General features: G+C 36.0%; 2 protein-coding genes across 3 annotated transcripts in view; both read left to right on the forward strand.

The window, feature by feature from the left end:
• The window catches only part of fgd6 (FYVE, RhoGEF and PH domain containing 6), a 29,783-nt gene extending 26,143 nt beyond the window's left edge, over window positions 1–3,640 (forward strand). For both annotated transcript variants that reach the window (XM_067428138.1, XM_067428137.1), the window contains 2 exons: window positions 1,490–1,638; window positions 1,716–3,640. In XM_067428138.1, the coding sequence (XP_067284239.1) occupies window positions 1,490–1,638; window positions 1,716–1,752 (186 nt within the window). In that variant the 3' untranslated portion in view covers window positions 1,753–3,640. The remainder of the gene's footprint in view (window positions 1–1,489; window positions 1,639–1,715) is intronic.
• Window positions 3,641–3,753: 113 nt separating this feature from the next.
• On the forward strand, window positions 3,754–19,016 carry nr2c1 (nuclear receptor subfamily 2, group C, member 1). The gene is made up of 14 exons (XM_067428139.1): window positions 3,754–4,267; window positions 6,364–6,472; window positions 6,841–7,071; window positions 8,325–8,403; window positions 9,058–9,237; window positions 9,376–9,523; window positions 9,612–9,708; window positions 13,597–13,775; window positions 13,868–14,024; window positions 14,106–14,227; window positions 16,333–16,472; window positions 16,669–16,806; window positions 16,899–17,004; window positions 18,218–19,016. Exons 2-14 carry the CDS (start codon window positions 6,419–6,421, stop codon window positions 18,390–18,392), a joined length of 1,806 nt encoding a protein of 601 aa, XP_067284240.1. The 5' UTR covers window positions 3,754–4,267; window positions 6,364–6,418; the 3' UTR covers window positions 18,393–19,016.
• Window positions 19,017–19,397: the final 381 nt, after the last annotated feature.

A 19,397-nucleotide genomic window follows, 5' to 3' on the forward strand; every position in this document is an offset into this window, starting at 1 on the left:
GCTATTTTCTTTTTTACATAAATATTTTTATTGAGCAAGGATGTGTTAAACTGATAAAGTATTTCTAGTAGAAAACATTTCTATTTTGAATAAATGCTTGTGATGAACCTGGACAATGACATCATCACGAATGTGTCTAGTGCCTAGTGCTGGTGCTATTGTGTTTGAATTGTTTGTGGAAAAACTTTATGCATTTATACTTTATGTACATGGGTGAGGGGGTAATGCCAACATTTATGGTTTACCTGTTTAATGTTTGGTAAGGAGAATAGCAACCCATTAGCGGTTTAAAATAATGACTTTGTTGTTCATTTGCATAATAAAACATCACAGTGCTGTTCTTTTTAACTTTTTATTCATCAATGAATCCTGAAAAAAAGTATCACAGGTTCCAAAACTGTTTCAAACATTGAACATAAATCCTCATATTAGAATGATTTCTGAAGGATCATGTGACACTGGAGGCTGGAGTAATGGCGCTAAAAATTCTGCTTTGATCACAGGAATAAATAATGTTTTTACAAGTATATTAAAATATAAAACCATTATTTTTTAAAAGGTAATATTTCACAATATTATTTTTTTTCCTGTATTTTTGATCAAATAAATCAAGCCTTGATGAGCATAAGATACTAATATTTATAACCATTATTAAAATGCTATAATTTATTAGAACAATGACAGTAGTATTTATTTGGCACAAAAAAATTAGGACTGTTGTGACTAAGCTAAATGCCGCTTATAAAACAAAAAAAATGCATAGGGACACAATACAAAAAAGACGTAAAATTCCACATCTTTGTCCATTTTTTTATGAACAATTTATAAATCTGTGATTTACTATCAAGCTTCTCAACATTACACTTGGATGTATTAAGAATATTTTTACAAAGAAATGTGTTATGATTTTACAACAGTTTTTTTAAGAACAGTTTAAGGTTCATTCACATCAAGAACAATAACTATAATGATAAAGATATAGAGTTGTAAAAATCTCTCTAAATATAAAAGAATAGCAGAGTCCACACCACAACTATAATGATAATGACACATAGAAACAATATCATTGGGATCACTTTTACAACTGATTTATTTCAGCTGATGAACGATTAAAAACATTGATCAGAATCCATCTTTTAAGAGCGGTAGACGGCATAACTGCAATGCATGCTTTTAATAAACAGAACACTTTATCATGCTACATTGAAACTTGTTGGTAATGTTAAGCTGGCTTCTGTCAAAGCTACAACAAACAGCCAAACAATAAGCACAAAATAATCAGGATTTCAGCATCAATTTTGACCATGTAGCTTGGTCTTGGAAAAAAAAAAATATATATATATATATTTTGAACATTTTTGCAATACTGAAAACTGTAAATGCGTCAATTATTCCCCACACGCAGCTTTTTTCAATTCAGTGTCACAAGATAATGCAGGCGTATGACATAATAAAAGCTGTCATGTGACAATGATTGCGTTAATTTCAGGATGTTGCGGCACTGGAGAGTCAGCCACTGCTGGGCTTTTTCCTCCGAGAAGAGAAGACGGGACCAGCTCAAAAAATGCAGTTTAAACTGTACCATAAAAACACACTCTACTATATCTTCAGAGCAGAGGACATCCCCACTGCTCAGAGGTACACCAGACAAACAGGTCATGCGGTTGAATCGAATAAAAGATTTGATTCAAACTAAATCTATTCTTCTTTTTCAGATGGATTGAAGCGTTTCAAGAGGCCATGATCCTTTGACAGGGCTGGGTTGGATTAAATAGAATAAATAAATGTCGCCAGTCTGGGTCTCTCCACTGTGTTACACAGGCAGTGCGTCTGAGGATGCACAAATCAAAACCCAGCTTGAAGCAAAGGATGCTGGTAGATGTAGTTTATGCATAAATCTATCTTAAGCACCCTAGTGAAGGTAAAACAAGTGGCCGTTTAATCACACTTACTTCAAAAATGTGAGGTATTAATACATAAGTTTGTTCTTAATGTCATTTTTTAGGAAGCACTGCCTCTCTGTAACAACTCCTTACCATAAAACCAGCCCACAGAGCGTTCAGGGTCAAAACCGTCAGACAACTACAGCTCTACATACAGTTTGCAATTAATCCAGACCATGACGTTTACATTTGAATCCAAATTCTTGCCCGTGTTGAAACGCTAGATATTTTGAAACACTCCATTGATGCCATAGGGACAGTTTGAATCAAATTTCAGGTATTTGGTCACTGGTGTGATTCATAGTCAAGTCTGAATGTGCATAAGCAAGTATGACGCAAGGAATGTCTGATGCCAGGTCGCCACCTTTGACATGTCATGTGGCGCAGTCTGGGGTGGTGCATTATGGGAGATTTTGCCAATCAACTGTGAAAGATGGGAAACGAAGGCTTTTAAGAAGCTTCTGGGCCTTAATCGTGAAGCACAAACAGAGTGACTTTGTGTGAATTGTACGTAAAACCATCTTTTTTTTTTTACAACTGATCTGTTTTTGCACGAATGATTGATGCATTGAACGCAACCATTTATATTACATGCGGCAGTTTACCCAAGCATGGTTTTACAAACAATTCATTCATTACCTGCAACAATTTACATAAAAACGATTTTACGAATGATGCACACATTGAATGTAACGATATACATTTTTTTTAAACAACGTAATTTCAAAAACAGTGCTTTGCATGTGACAATTCACATGATTTTTTTAAAGATTCATGTATAAAATGTGAGCATATTTTAACGAAAGATTGGCAGTTTATGTATGCAAAGACAATTTGTGCTTTATATGCACAATTTTGTTCAATTTATACATATTTGTTCTGCAGTGCTCGTATTTCCCGAGGGCCCTTTTTAATTTGATTTATCAGTTAGCCTGTTACAGTTACAAAAATGTTTTTAATAATCTTTAACTCTTTTGTAAAAAGTAGGCATTTTGACTGATGTTTTAAACATTATACTGGACAGAACTGGAAGTGTACATATTTTGTAAATGGTAATATAATGCAGGCGTATTTAAAATAGTTCAGGATGTTTAATGGCCTCAATGAATTATGGGTAGTAAAGACATGGTGCTAGGCTGGCTAACTCAGCACTGTTTTAACTTACTATATATGACATTATAGCACACCGGCTGTGAATACAGAAAGAAAAACTAGTGCTCTTATCAGGGAAAGATATAACACACATTAAATAATCTAATGCACCTTGTTCAGGACACTTTGACAATGGGTAGAACATGATTATATTCTCTACAGTTTTCACTAAAATCCAGCAAGCCACTGATCTTTCACTGTTTGAAGGGTAACCGGTCCAAGAAATTGATTGTATTTGTTCAATATTGATCATATTTGTGTTTTGAATGTTTACATTTTGTAAGATTGTTTTGATTTTGGGAAACAGATACACCACTGTTATGTTTTTTTTTTTCACTTAAGAAAAATATAATTGCTATTATTCCTGATGCTTCTGGTCATCTTGGCACTAGTTCACTGTTGTATCCCAAAGTTCTGAGGATCTCGAGAGGGTTTTACACCCTGAAGTAATCTGTTAATATCTTAAGGATTTCAAGGGAGTAGGCTATACCCCAACATAAATGTAAAGTGCAAATAATTTTTTAATAAATAATGTAACGATAACATGTATGCATCTCTGGTTAAACTTGGTTTCATTTTGACTTGGGTTATGTTTGCTAAATATAAACATTAAAAGTGTATTTCACACTTCTTATACCATATTGATTTGATTCAATGCAGTTATATGTCGAATATGGGTTCTTCCAATTGTCGGTAAAATAACGAGAGCGACGTAATCTTTAATCTACTACAATAACTACTGCAATTGATTTACATTCTTAAATATTTTTTTTTTAAAATGTACAAATTCATATTGTGCATGATACATTAGCAGAACTGTTGGTACTTTATATGTTATAGCTAACGACAGAGAATTCACAATTTGCTAAAATGGGACACTTATTGGTTAATGTGATTCCAAATCATCACTTTGGCGTCCTAGAGCACTAATAAAAAAAAAAAAGAATATGATCTCTAGTAAATCATTCTGGCTAACAGAGTAAATTATCATTTAACATTCACTCAAATAAACGCTTACTGCCTCGCTCACGAGTGCATTCGCGCATGCGCAGATGTGCCGGTCTCCTCTGAACGGGTCGCGAACTCTGACCTCCTATAGCTGCAGTGAGCCGTCAGTTTACTATAATTTATCAAAACAACACCGTATTTGGATAATTACACACGGTTACAGGGTAAGATTAACCCTTTATTACATTATTAAACCATATTGTGCTTGCTGTAATTGTTCAGGATTAATAATTTGGGAGAATGTTAGCACTGTTGTTAGCCGGCCTGCTAACACGCGTTAGCGTAGTAGCCGCTACCATAACAGGAAATATCGGGAATCAAATCGATCATTGCATGTCCGTGATTAAACTGACCAGACTAGCTTTTTTTTAGACATTTGGGAAAAATAAACATGTATAACCAGGCATCGAATTGGCATCGTAGCAAATGTGATGCTGATATTGCGTTATTTAGCAAGCTAACGCTATCAGCGGCTAAATCTGATATCGGCGCTCTGATAAACACAACAAATACCGATACAAACATCACAAATGCGATTATTCGGACCTATCAATAGATCCTTTGGTGTTCTAAAATTGGGAAGATAATAGATTTGTCCTGTAGTCCACGTGTGAGGAGCTGCGGCACTGAAGATCCCTCTGTGTATGTGTGAAGAGCTTTAACCCTTCAATCATGACCTTTAACCTACAGGAACAGATCTAACTTTATCTTCCCGGATCAACACACACACATTCCACAGGAGTTACTGACCCCCAGTTGTCATTCACTGTCTAGATCACATTTATTCATTATTATGTCATTCGATTCTCTGAATAACACTAAAACCATACCGCGGGATGCTGGCTAGTGTGCTAATGTAGCTACTGCTAATCAGATCCATATGAGATTTCAGCATGTCTTCATTAATATAATCAATATTATTCATAACACACAGTACACCTAAACAGATGTATCGTGTGTATAATAATAGCTCATTAATAAAGCAGAAATCATGGGTCTGTAGAATGAATCATTTGTCGTGAATCATTTGCCTGATAATAAATAGGTTAACACATCACAGGAATTGAGGCAGACCTCATCTGCATCATTATTTAAGCAATTTATATTGTGAAAAATGAATAAACTAAATATGTATAAAATATAATTTCAAAATATAGCCTATTACTGTTTTGTTCTACTCCTTATGTTACTGGACTGTTAAGTTTATTTATGTGTTTATTTCAATAATTTTCATTTACTTGTCTTGTGTATGTATATATATATATATATATATATATATATATATATATATATATATATATATATATATATATATATATTAGGTTTTTATTATTATTTTTTTTTTTACACAATTTTTCTCTAAACTTTTCCACAGACCCCCTAACACTCTTGTGCTGATCCCAGTTTGAGAAATTGTACAGTGTTTTATTTATTTATTTGCTAAGGGGGGAAAAATAAGTTGGAAATTTACAATTTACCTTTGCAGTGCTATACTGTTCATGAACATCCTGGTGCCGTGATGCGTCTGACGAATTCATACGCATCACACTGCATTTAGATGAATATGTTAAAGGAACACCACTTTTTTTGAAAATAGGGTCATTTTCCAACTCCCCTAGAGTTAAACAGTTGAGTTTTACCATTTTTGAATCCATTCCGCCAATCTCCCGGTCTGAAGGTAGCACTTTTAGCATAGCTTAGCATAGATCATTGAATTGGATTAGACCGTTAGCATCACGTTCAAAAATGACCAAAGATGCAGCGGCACAATGATATTACGCAGTGCCTGAAATTAGGCTAACTTCCATCAACATAACCAACGTGTAAACCTGCTATACTTGGCTTACACAGGGAGCATGCTGGGGACTATTTTCAGGCGCTGTGTGATATCATTGCGCCTGCTGCACCCATGGTACGGCAGCAAAGGTTTTCAGTTTATTATACTTTAAATTATCATTATTCCACAGGAATGAGAGTATAGTCCCTAGCCATATCGGCCTAGAAAATCACAACTTAGTAATCACAACAACAATAGTACACAATGTAACTTCAAAAGTGTCAAGTTTTAAATAGGAAAAATAATAAAAGTCTTTGATCATTTTTGAGTGCGATGCAAACAGTCTAATCCGATTCAATGATCTATGCTAAAAGTGATGGAGCAGAGATCGGCTGAATGGATTCGGTAAAACTTAACTCTTTAACTAACTTAAAGTTAAGAAAGCATCTGATCAATCATAGAGTTGTGTGTTGTTTTTCTCAGGTGGGCGTGTGGCTGATGGGGCGTTGCTAAGCCACGGTTCTGACAAATCATTATCATGGATGGAGAAAGTCCCAGAATTCAGCTGGTGTCTGCAGACGGAGGCCTACAGGTGACTTACACTGCACATTTAGACACTCAAGGACTCAATCTTGTCAATGGGACAGTTTGGTGCGATTAAACATTTGAATGTTAACGAACAGCTTTTACCTGTCTGTTCAGACCGACATTAACATTTGCATATGAAACATGCATTATTTACGGATGGTTAAGTTGCACTGTGAAAAGAGTTAGCCAGCCAATAAGATTTGCACTTTTGGACACGTCATAAACTTCTCCTTGAAGCGCTGCTGGTTAGACCACTCGGTGTGTAAAATAATTTTAGTTCCGAACATTCATGTTTGTGTGAACAGGCTTTCTGACCTTTAGTGCTGTAAACGGTTTCATTTTGATGGTCTTTGTTGGCATGTGTCGTATCAGATTGTGACGGAGCAGCAGTTGGCTCAGAAGGTGCAGATAGTCACAGCCATTGATCAGGCTGGATCCGGCAAGCAGCAGTTCATATTAGCTAACCTGGATTACCCCAACCAGGAGAAACTGTTCATCAAACAAGAGAACTCGCCAGCCAAGGTCATCTTAACTTCTGCCGATGGGTCAGCTGTCAATCAACTGCTTTTTGCATCACCTGAGCTGACAGGACAACAGATCCAGGTAAATGTTTTACACATACACTGCTATACATTTAGCCATCAGCAGAGTGTGCTGCTGTGTGCATACTGTGTATGCGCCTTGAATTTCTTTGACCTTTTTAGTTGGTCCACAAGGTGGCAACACTGGCCTGAAGTATTGTTTCACAGTTGAAAAAGAAATGGAACAATCACTACTGGAGATCAGTGAAGAGATACCCGGAAAAGTTTAAAAGAGTACATTTTTATCGACCATAACTTCTATAGACACTGGATAAAGATAAATCTTTCTAGACTAGACTGGCATGTGTTGACTGACTTCCTGTGTGTGTTCATCAATTTGACTATACCATATTGTTCCGAATAGAAGACAATTTGGTTATGGTTAGAAATATATCTGAAAATACGGGTTCATCTTATATTCAGGGTCTAGACTAGCCTGACAAGGCAGACCCACATCAAGATGTTTGGTCTGGAACCTCACCATTGACAGGACTCAATCCGAGGGGCGGGATAAACGATTGTCTTTTAAACTCCCTCTGCACGCGATAGGATATAGCGCTACAACCAACCAGGGCAATGAAGGTGAAACAGAGCTTGTTGATTGATTAAACATTCGCCGTATCCGGTCGGCAAAACTCTGAACATATTTTCCCTTTTTAAGAATGACTTCAGTGCCGTTCTTTGTTCTTTTCTCAGAGAAAAGCTTAACTCCAAGTCTTCCAGAGTCACAGTCAAAGCTGATTCGAAAGACCGCCATTCTCCAGTTTCTGTGTTTACTAGTAGCACGCAAACACAACTCGGCCGTCGTCATTATGGCCCCGCCCACCGACTCTATACATGATGTGATTGGCCCGGCAAGAGTTTGGCGATTACAGCTCAGAAGGGTATTGAGAGTTGCTAGACGACACTCGCGGGCAGATTAGATTTGCTGCCGCTAGGGTGCGTCTAGATTTTCTAGGCTAGGTCTAGACTTTTGCGTGTCAATAATACACACAACAATAGTAATTTTAAAAGATCGCTAGCGCAAAAAGACGCTTACAAAAAAAAAGCTTACCTTCTAAGGCCGGTTTCACATGTATGTAAGCAGCGCACATTTTTTTGGCGCTCATGTTAACCGATTAGAGCATTTATACTGCACACAGAAGCATCGCAGGAGCTGATATCGGTTTGTATCGTGAGTGTGTACTTGCTTGTTTGTTTTTGTAAAAGGCATTTCCTTTTGTAATTTACACAATATTAATGTTCATATTTATAGGCTAGTGTTTTGTTTTTCAGTTTGTGACGGAGGGCTCAGAACAGGGCGCAACGAAGCCTCCAGTGGAGTATTGTGTAGTTTGTGGAGACAAGGCCTCAGGTACTTGACATACCCATTTGTTTTGTTTTAAAGGTGCAGTGTGTAACTTTAAGTGGCATCTAGCTGTGAGGTTTTGAATTGCAGTTGCCCACCGCCCACCTCTCTCTTTCGAAGTCAAGTCCAGTCACCTTTTATTTATATAGTGCTTTTTACAAGGCTGATTGTTCCAAAGCAGCTTCACATTGTTAACAGGAAAATAATGCAACAGAATTTGATTCGGTTGTACAGCCGCTCTGGAGAAAACGGTGATGTCTTCATCACCTGACCACTTGCGGACCCCACAGACTGTAGATGCTTTTAAGTGTGGTCTTAAAACCCACCTTTTTAGCAGAGCTTTTGATTCATTTGTTACTTCTTAATTTTTCAGTTTTATTCATTTTATTTTATTTACTGTACAGTGCATGCATGTAGATAGAAATGGATCATTCTAAGGCGATAAAAACATAACGGTTCATTATGTAAGGTCTTTTATACAACACTGAAAACATAGTTATGTATATTATATTGCATTTCTTTCAATAGATCCTCATAAATGCTACATACTGCACCTTTAAATAAGTGTAGACCTCAAATTGGCTGTAAGCTATTATTGGAGAGAGACACTTGTGAATAGTTGCATTTGTCCTGTTGGTCATTTTGTGTGTGTGTGTTTAGGTCGTCATTATGGAGCAGTGAGCTGTGAGGGCTGTAAGGGTTTCTTCAAGCGCAGCATCAGGAAGAATCTGGTGTACACGTGCCGTGGGTCTGGAGAATGTATCATCAACAAACACCATCGGAACCGGTGTCAGTACTGCAGACTGCAGCGCTGCATGGCCCTCGGCATGAAACAAGACTGTGAGTCCAGATCATATACGTAACACGTACCCGCACCACTTGTGCCCTGGACATGACTGATGCAGGGGTGCGCTGCTACTTTTTAAAAAAAAAAACGATAAGTCTCATGATTTTCACCCGCTGAAATTCCACCAACAGCTGTTCAGTGCGAAAGGAAACCGGTGGAGGTGTCGAGAGAGAAGCCAGCAAACTGTGCGCCCTCTATCGAAAAGATCTACATCCGCAAAAACCTCTGCAGCCCTCTCGCCGCCATGCCGACGTTTGTTAGCGAAAAAGAGACCACCAGGTACGGAGGCTAATGTGTTTTTAAGTCAAAATGTTTGTCTTTTTTTCTGTTTCTAGCTCTCACTCTGTGTCTCTGTGTCTGATCACAGGTCCACCAGTTTACTGGACTCCAACATGCTCTTGAATATACAGCAATCACTTTCCAAACTTGACAACACCATTTTAATTCCTTCTTCACCAGATCAGGTAAGATAAAAAATGTTTTTGGGGAAGTAATACTAATTATAACTAACTAACTAAATAGCTGCAGCCCGGAGGCTTGCTCCAAGAAACACATATCGTTGCAGTGTACTTGTACATTTGTAATGACAATAAACTTCTATCTATCTATCTATCTATCTATCTATCTATCTATCTATCTATCTATCTATCTATCTATCTATCTATCTATCTATCTATCTATCTATCTATCTATCTATCTATCTATCTATCTATCTATCTATCTATCTATCTATCTATCTATCTATCTATCTAACAAACATATATAGATATATAGTATATAGTACAGGACAAAAGTTTGGACACATTACTATTTGTAATGTTTTTGAAAGAAGTTTCTTCTGCTCATCAAGCCTGCATTTATTTGATCTAAAATACAGATTTTTTAAAAATATTGTGATATATTATTACAATTTAAAATATTTGGTTTTCAGTTTATTATTCTTTAAATTATCATTTATTTCTGTGATGCAAAGCTGAATTTTCAGGTTCGTTACTCCAGTCTTCAGTGTCACATGATCCTTCAGAAATCATTCTAATATTCTGATTTATTATGAGTGTTGGAAACAGTTCTGCTGCCTAATATATTTGATGAATAAAAGATTTTAAAGAACATTTATTCAAAATAAAAACATATTTTCAAATAATATAAATCTCATTTACTATCATTTTTTTTATCAATTTAACACATCTTTGCTGAATAAAATTGATTTATTTAAAAAAAAGAAAGAACAAAAATGACTGACCCCAAATGACTGACCAGTATTGTATATTGTTGTTACAAAAGATTTCTATTTTTAAAACATTTGCTTCTTTTTTTTTATTTGTCCCTTTTTTTTACTTTTTATTCATCAAAGTATTCATAAAAGTATCACAGGTTATGAAAAAATATTAAGCAGCAGAACTGTTTCCAACTTTGAAAATGAATCATCATATTAGGATGATTTCTGAAGGATCATGTGACACTGAAGACTGGAGGAACAATCCTAAAAATTCAGCTTTGCATCACAGAAATAAATGATCATTTAAAGTATAATAAATTGAAAACCAATTATTTTAAATTGTAATAATATATCACAATATTAAAAAAAAAAATCTATATTTTTGATCAAATAAATGCAGGCTTGATGAGCAGAAGAAACTTCTTTCAAAAACATTACAAATAGTAATGTGTCCAAACTTTTGGCCTGTACTATTTTGGCCTGTACTAATATATATATACTAATATATAACAACATATTTGAAAAGGAGAAAGCTAAAGTTGAGGAGGCATTGAGATGGTTGCGTTCACCTACAGGACTTCCCTCAGTAACCATAGCTACCTGGGTATCACAGCACGTTATTTTGACACGTGCTGTAAACTGCGGTTGCACTCTTTGACCGTTACATAGGCAGACGGGAGGCACTATGCTGATGTTTGCGCTGAGCACTTTCTGCAAGTTGCCAGACAGTGGAACATTGAACTCACAATTAGCATATTGACCACTGATAGTGCACGCAGCATGATGGGAGCGGCCAGGCAGCTCCTGTTCGAGCATATGCCTTGCATTGCATACAGCTTCCACAGAGCTATCAGTTTCTCTCCAGAACAGCCCGTTTGACAGCGCCTTGGCAAAATGCAGGAAGGTAGTGGGTCATTTCATTTGAAAAACATGTCTATGTTTTATGCTCTGTTTACGGTGGTTTTAGTTATAATAAATGTACATTTTGCATGTTAAGAAGAAATGAGCTGCACTGTTGTGTGAAAATGAAAACAGGCTTGTGTAAGTAAATTGCTCAGAGCAAAGGAAGAGAAGTAATGAGAACCTGGAATTGTTATGTTGCATTATGCATAGACATGAATAAGTTCTTTGAAAAACATATGACCTTTGATACATGTCTAGTCTTCATGCTCTGTTCAGTATGGTTTCACAAATAATAATAAACATACATTTGCATCACCGCTAGATGTTGCTAAAATGTATACTATATATAAAATTTTCCCTGTAATTAAAAAAACGCTACTATTTAAAGGGATAGTTCACCCAAAAATGAAAATTTGACCCCCAGGGCATCCAAGATGTAGGTGTGTTTGTTTCTTCAGTAGAACACAAATTAAGATTTTTAACTCCAACCGTTGCTTGTATAATGCATGTCAATGTGGTCTGATTCTATGAGAGTAAAAACACATAGACATACGAATCCATATTAAACACTGTTGATCGTGGCGACACATTGATGTCTTAAGACACAAAACGATGGGTTTTTGCGAGAAACCCAACAGTATTTTTTATTTTTTTACCTCATATCAGACAAATCTGATCTAGTATTCCCAACGCTATTACTTCCGTCGAAGAAGGTCAAAATAACGGTACGATCATAGCTAATATATATATATATATATATATATATATATATATATATATATATATATATATATATATATACTCATTAGTGCCTGGATGGATCGGTCGAATGAGGTATCTACATAACTATATCTGATCATGCCAGTATATTGACCTTCCTCTGCGGAAGTAATGGCACTGATGAGATTTGTCTGATATGAGGTAAAAAATAACATAAATAATGTTTCACCCGTTTCGTCTTAAAACATCACTGTGTCGCAACGAGCCGCAAGGTTTAATATGGATTCGTATGTCTATGTATTTTTTACTCTTATAGTGGCACTCCTAGAAAAACACCCCATTGACATGCATTATACGAGCAACGATTGGAGAGAAATATCTTTATTTGTGTTCAACTGAAGAAACAAACACACCTACATCTTGGATGCCCTTGGGGTAAGCAGATAAACATCAAATTTTCATTTTTGGGTGAACTATCCCTTTACATCTAGTCAAGAACAAGCTTCGACAAATTTCATCAAAAAAATCTAAAGAAAATTTGCATTAAAAATGAGACTTTGGGACTATCAAGTTCACTGTGGCAATATTTTCACGAAAAAAACCCTACCATGATGTAAATTAAACATATATTCCCCCCAGTTCTCACTACTAATATATATTTAACTATATATTATTTAAATTTTGTAATTATGGTAGTGGGTTTTTTTTGTTTCGTTTTTTTTAACAGCATTACATTTTGTGAAGCAATATTTTTTACTAATTTAAAAAATAACATAATATTTTGAAATATATATAAAAATAATAATAATAATATTTTACATTGAATTCTTCAATCAGTTTGATTAAATTAAAGGCCAAAGAAGTCTTCAATCTTTTAAATTATATAAGAAAAATCAGGAACAGAAAAACAAAAATTTCAATTGTTTACCTATGGTGTTTATATCAACTGCAAACTTGGCAGTCTTCTGAGAAATTCGCTGTTATAAGTGCAGCTGCTTAACAGTGTAACCACCATATTTCTATTATTATGCCTAAACGCCACCTTCTGTCAAGAGTTAATTTGCATTGTTATTCAGCCTGTGCTATTGTAATACACCACTACAAAAAAAATTCTAGATTTAAAATATAATAATTGGAAAATAAATATAGGCATAATATTTTATCATTTTGTCTCGTCATTTTTATAACTGCTAAAGTGTGAGGTTTATCATTTTATAAATCTTTTTTTTTATAGCTTTTTTTAAAAAGATTTTTCAAATCTTTATAAATCATTTTGTTCAAAGCCTGTATTTCAACAGTAAAGTTGTTTAAATAATATTATACAGTTATTTTATGGTATATATGTTACTATAGAGAGTATAGAGTATAGTATTGCCCTTCTCTGCTCATACAGTATTGATTTTATTTGTGCAGGTCTTCAAGGCTTAAATTTGATTTAAACAAACCCTGCAGATTCATACCCACATTTGTTTGTTCATATGTATATTCAATTTTCTGATGTTTAATTTAGAATGATTCCAGTCAGGGAGATCTGGGCACCCTGGCCAACGTGGTCACGTCTCTCGGCCACCTCAACAAAAGTCGTGAGATGATGGACAGCAGTACTGACCTATCGGGGATGGAGACCGCGAGTAACGATGACAGTGTTATGACGGACATGCAGAGGGATGAGTCGAATGACGTCACGCGGTGCGGAAAGCAGCACGTGTAATTTTGATATCAAACCTGGAAGACGTGCAGCACATGGCTGTGCTTACACGTGTGTGTTTGTTTGTGTTCAGGGCCTTTGACACGCTCACAAAGGTGCTTCAGCCTGAGGAAGGTTGTGGGGAAGAGGTGGCGGAGGAGGGGATTGTGGCTCTCAGGGTTGGTGAACAGTCCAGCGCCCTGCTGGAACTCGAAGGCCCGCTGCTCTCAGATATGCACGTGCCCTTTAAGGTCAGGGGTCGCTGTTGATTGACACACTGCAGTTATAGTGATCAAAAATAATGGTTGAATAACAATGTGTATTGTGTTTAGCTCATGATGCCGCTGCCCATGCCAGACTTCCTGAATCTGAATTACATCTGTGAATCAGCTTCCCGTTTGCTTTTCCTCTCCATGCACTGGGCACGCTCTATTCCAGCCTTTCAGGCCCTTGGGTGAGTGTATTAATGTCCTAGTTTACACCTAGTTTCAGGCAATCACAGGTGGGTAGCACTAAATATAGGTTTCAAATAAACTTTATTTCCGAGTACTTAATGAAAGGGTTAGTTCATCCAAAAGTGAAATTTATGTCATTAATGACTCCCCCTAATGTCGTTTCACACCCGAAGACCTCCGTTCATCTTCATAACACAGTTTAAGATATTTTATATTTAGTCCGAGAGCGTATTCAAGTGTATACACACTATACTGTCCATGTCCAGAAAGGGAATTAAAACATCATCAAAGTACTCCATATGTGACATCCGTTAGCTAATCAGAATCTCTTGAAGCATCGAAAATACATTTTGGACCAAAAATCACAAAAACTACGACTTTATTCAGCATTGTCTTCTCTTCCGGGTTTGACTTCAATCATCAAATAAAGATTCAAATAGGTTGCGAATCAGCGTATTGATTCATGATTCCACGAATGTCCAATTTCACGTGATTTGAGCTGTTTGGCAGTTTAACACACGATCCAAATCATGAATCAATACACTGAAAATAAAAGGGTCAAAATAAAAGTCACAACAACAAGAGCAGCTTACGTCACTTTAGAGTTCCTACTGGTGGTGCGAATACAACCAGAAAAATAATCGCCCTGATGGCTTGTTCCTATAACTAATGCCGCTTTCCAGGCAACCCGTAACCCGTGTTTTCCCAACCTTCTACATGTGAAAGTGCACTGGAACGGCAGTCAAACCCAGGACTTCCCGCTTCCCACTTGTGAACTCGACTCGTTCTAGATCAATGTACTCCCAGTTACGAGTTCTGACGTCGCATAGCGCGTGAAACAACAATGGCAGCCCCTACGGATGCGGTGCTTATAAAAGTTGTACATTTTAAAACCAAATCGTTTATTCAAATAAGGTATTGCTCAATATGTTTTGGCAAATGCTATGCATTATCAGCTGCTTTTCTAGAGTTTCTTCTCTGTTATATCAAATAAACAAGGAGTAAGCACCTTTTGCGACAGAGATGATTGTAAATGAGCATAAACCCAGTACAGTCCGCCATGCTTTGTTTACATCTAGCTACCACAATTCCTTGCGCTCGGGCAGTTTGGCAAGACTTTGCCTGTAACCCTACAAAGTCGTGAGTCGTGGTTTAAAGTCGTAACTTATGAGCTCAAAAACTTGCCTGGAACGCAGCATACGCTCCTATAACTTAGGGTGACCATATTTACTTAAAACCAGGAAACTTGGCCCGGCAATGAGATACTCAAATGATACTAAAAATGTACTCAAAGATTCCTTATTCATTTCAATACATTTAAAGTATGCCCCCTCTGTATGGATAGAAAATTGTTATATGAGGGCCAGGACAGGGCCATGTCGTGGGCAAACAGGACGTTGGGTCACCCTACTATAACTACCCAGTGTGAAAGCACCTATTATCTTCGGAGTCAGCATTATTAAAGCTACACTGTGTAACTTTTTTAGTTTATTCTTAGCTAAAAACACTGAGTTCTTTCAAAAATATATATGCTCATTAATGTATATTTACTTCTTTCAAGTAATAAAGTATTCTCGTAAGTTTATAATATGCCATTAAAAATACATACGTGTTGAGGGGTTTGAATGCTGGTCGCCATGTTGCCCCTCCAAATTGAAAGTACATTAGCCAAAGAGGGACATACCCATAAATTCAAGTTCAAGTTCAAGCTCGATGGCACCATGTCGAATGTGAAGAGGGGGACTGCCATGTTAATCTTGGACTAAATCGGCCACCGTAGGAGTTAAAACGAAATCAGAATTGAGAGAAACTAATATTCACTGGATTGTCATATACCTTTTCACCGCTAGATGGGGGAAAATATCACAGTGTCGCTTTAAGTTACCTACCTTTTAATATAGCCTTCATATTAATATGTGACTTATATGATGTCTTAACATTTTGCCCCCTAGATAGCGGAACAAAACTGCAGGCATAAATTGCCATTTATACCCTTATTTTTTCCCTTACACCAAATTCAAATAGCAATGTACAGTGCAATGTACAGTTTTATTTGTGACTTTAGCTGTACTCTCATTTCATTCTCTGTATTTTTGGTGTTTAGCTCAGAGAACAGCATAACACTGATGAAGGCCTGCTGGAATGAGCTGTTTGCTTTAGGTCTGGCACAGTGTTCACACATTATGAATGTAGAAACGATCCTCACGGCCATAATCAACCACTTACAGACCAGCCTGGATGAAGGTATGTGGACCTGTGGCTATTTTTGACTATTATGTCATTCTAACATGTTGTGTTAAACATTAAAATACAGTGTATTTTTAGCACTGGGTAACTTTGACAGCCCTAAAAATACTTTGCACAGATCCCCTAGCATCAGTTTGAGTTAATTCACAAAGGCACAGCCACCTAATGAGAGATGTGTCTGTGTGTTCAACAGACAAACTGTCCCCAGAGCGGGTGAAGCAAGTCATGGAGCATATCTGGCGTATGCAGGAATTTTGTAACAGTATGAGTCGCATGAGTCCTGATGCATATGAATATGCTTACCTCAAAGCTGTGGTTCTCTTCAGCCCGGGTGAGCACAACTGGAGTTTATCTGAAAAATATGAAATACATTTTTTTTTTAAAGTAAAGAATTAGGTTTATTTTATGTGTGTACATGCGTAGATCACTCCGGAGTGGACGGCACCCTTCAGATTGAGAGGTTTCAGGAGAAAGCCTACATGGAACTGCAGGACTATGTGAGCAAAGTGTATCCAGAGGACACATATCGGTGGGTGACTCTTGTAGCTTGCGGTCAGTGTTGGGTAAATTACTCTTAAAAAAGCAATTAATAGCTACTAATTACATCTTCAACAGTTAGATTACTGTACTAATTAAAGTCTCTAAAAAGTGTTTGATTACTTTCTAAATCCCATACCGTCCTCGACCAGTTGAACAATACAAGGATAGACATGAAACTGCGCTTTTAATTAATTCAAATAAATAATATAAAATTGCATACATTTATTCTAACTAGCCAAAGTATTTAAAGAGAGATGGCTACATTATAAAACATACATTTTAACATTAGGCATTACATTTTGATGTTAAATCCACTATTGTGTTATATAGAATTGCTCTATAGTCTATACCAGTAGTTTTCAAACTGAGTGACAAGGGGTTCCTGGAAAATTCTAGAGAAAAAACATGAAAAATTTAAATACATGTTTAGATTAAAATAAAAAAAGTTATTAAATAAACATATGATAAAATATTAAAAAAAAAAAAAAAGTACATAAATAAATGAGTTGTATTATACATGTAATTATTTATTATTTCTAAATTTCCTTGCCTAGAGAACTACAGAAAAAAAATTAAATAAAAAAAATTATATATATATTACTTGATTACATATGTGATTACAATAAACAAGTGATTAAATATTAAATTAACATAAAATAACATTTTATTATAGATAATAACATTAATATTAATAAGTTAGATTAAAATAAATGAATAGCAAATATGATTTATATAAATAAATAAAAACTGTATTTATTTAAATAAACAGATAAAAGGTACATTTAAGAGTACATTATTATAGTGAGTAGAAAAGATATATAATAAAGTAACTTATTAGAAACTAATGTTAGATATATCATATTAATTTGTTAGTGTATTGGTATTGGGTGTTTATAAAAGACAGTTGTCTTTTAAATTTTAGGATGTGGGTCCATATTTGGGGGTCCATGGCATTCTAAACGTTTGAAAAACCCTGGTCTAAACGGTATTTAATACAATTACTGTAATTAAATAATAGAAAAATTAAAAGGAATCCCTTTCTTTACTTTGTCAAGAGAGAAGTAAATTACAGTAATTAATTACTTAGTAGAGCATTATACCCAACAATCTAAATCATTTTAAATATTCAAAATGTACACATTTTTTATTAAGATATCTTGGATGTGATTAAAAACAGTATATTAATTATCTTCATCTGTTAGTCTTTCAAAACTGTTAGTTCGTCTCCCTGCCCTGCGGCTCATGAGCGCTGCAGTGACTGAGGAGCTCTTTTTCGCCGGCCTCATCGGGAACGTTCAGATCGACAGCATCATTCCCTACATCCTCAAAATGGAGTCTACCGACTACAACAGCCAGCCAATCAGCAACACTGAGTGACAGAAGCTTCGCCCACAGCAACACCCATCAGCTTTAAAATGTCATTGGCTTTGCTCACTCAGACCCTTTGGGCCAAAACAGCAATCTTTATGATATAATCATATGATTTTTGAATGAGAAATCATTTTGTTATGACTTTGCTTTTTCATTTGGTCAGTGATTGTGTCTGTGGGTTACGTAGTATGGATAAAGTGGATTACTTCTGCGGTTGGATCGTTTGGGCTTTTATTGTATTGCTGTACTTATGTTTAGAAAAGTGTCTTATAAAGACACAGGAAGTGCAAGGAACCTGTTCTTGAGAACTTGTTCCAAAGAGAACTTTGCCCCCCCAAGCACTGACTTTCTCTGTATGTATATGAATCATGTATATAGGAATAATAAATGTCAAATCGAGAGGAAAAATGTTGGTATTTGTTCGCCTGTTCCGTTTTTATGAACACATTTGATGTGATATACAGGGTTCCCACGGTCACAGAAAACTCCAACTTTTCTCCATCTCTGGAAAAGTCATGGGAATTTCTGAAGTTCTTGTAAAATGTTTTGTTTATGCTCTAATATGTTTAATTGGCAAAATATTCTGTGAGTGCAATCAATCTCTGTATTAAAAAAAATCTAGTAAAGAAATTGAAGTCATGAAAATGTTTTGGTCAAACCATTGTGTTGGAATCCATTAGTTGTTCCAGGTTCATTCTAAGCATTCATGTGTGAACTCTGTAATGTTTAAAGGGACTGTATGTAAGAAATGCATTTCAATTAATCATAAAATGGCCCTGATATGTCACTAGACATTAAGAAATCATGTTAATTTCAAATACTCATATCACTGACAACAGTAGTCCGGCCAGGATATTGTCATTTAAAAGTTGTTGTTGCAGCCCTCAACTGATGTTGATGTTGGCATGTTGTGTTTTGGCCTGAAGCTCCGCCCTCCACCTATCTACCAATCATGAATGCAGTAGTGTTTCTGCATCCGGGTAACCAGCTCTGCTCTAGTTACCACAGCTG

This window comes from Pseudorasbora parva, chromosome 20 (assembly GCF_024679245.1).
Source record: "Pseudorasbora parva isolate DD20220531a chromosome 20, ASM2467924v1, whole genome shotgun sequence".
In the NCBI taxonomy this organism is placed as follows: domain Eukaryota; kingdom Metazoa; phylum Chordata; class Actinopteri; order Cypriniformes; family Gobionidae; genus Pseudorasbora; species Pseudorasbora parva.

Excerpts from the sequence above, each read along its gene's own strand:
- nr2c1 (XM_067428139.1), top strand. The coding sequence starts at position 6,419 with ATGGATGGAGAAAGTCCCAGAATTCAGCTGGTGTCTGCAGACGGAGGC. Across the intron at positions 7,072-8,324 it reads TGACAGGACAACAGATCCAG|TTTGTGACGGAGGGCTCAGA; the intron begins GTAAATGTTTTA and ends TTTGTTTTTCAG. Across the intron at positions 14,228-16,332 it reads CCAGCCTTTCAGGCCCTTGG|CTCAGAGAACAGCATAACAC; the intron begins GTGAGTGTATTA and ends TTTGGTGTTTAG.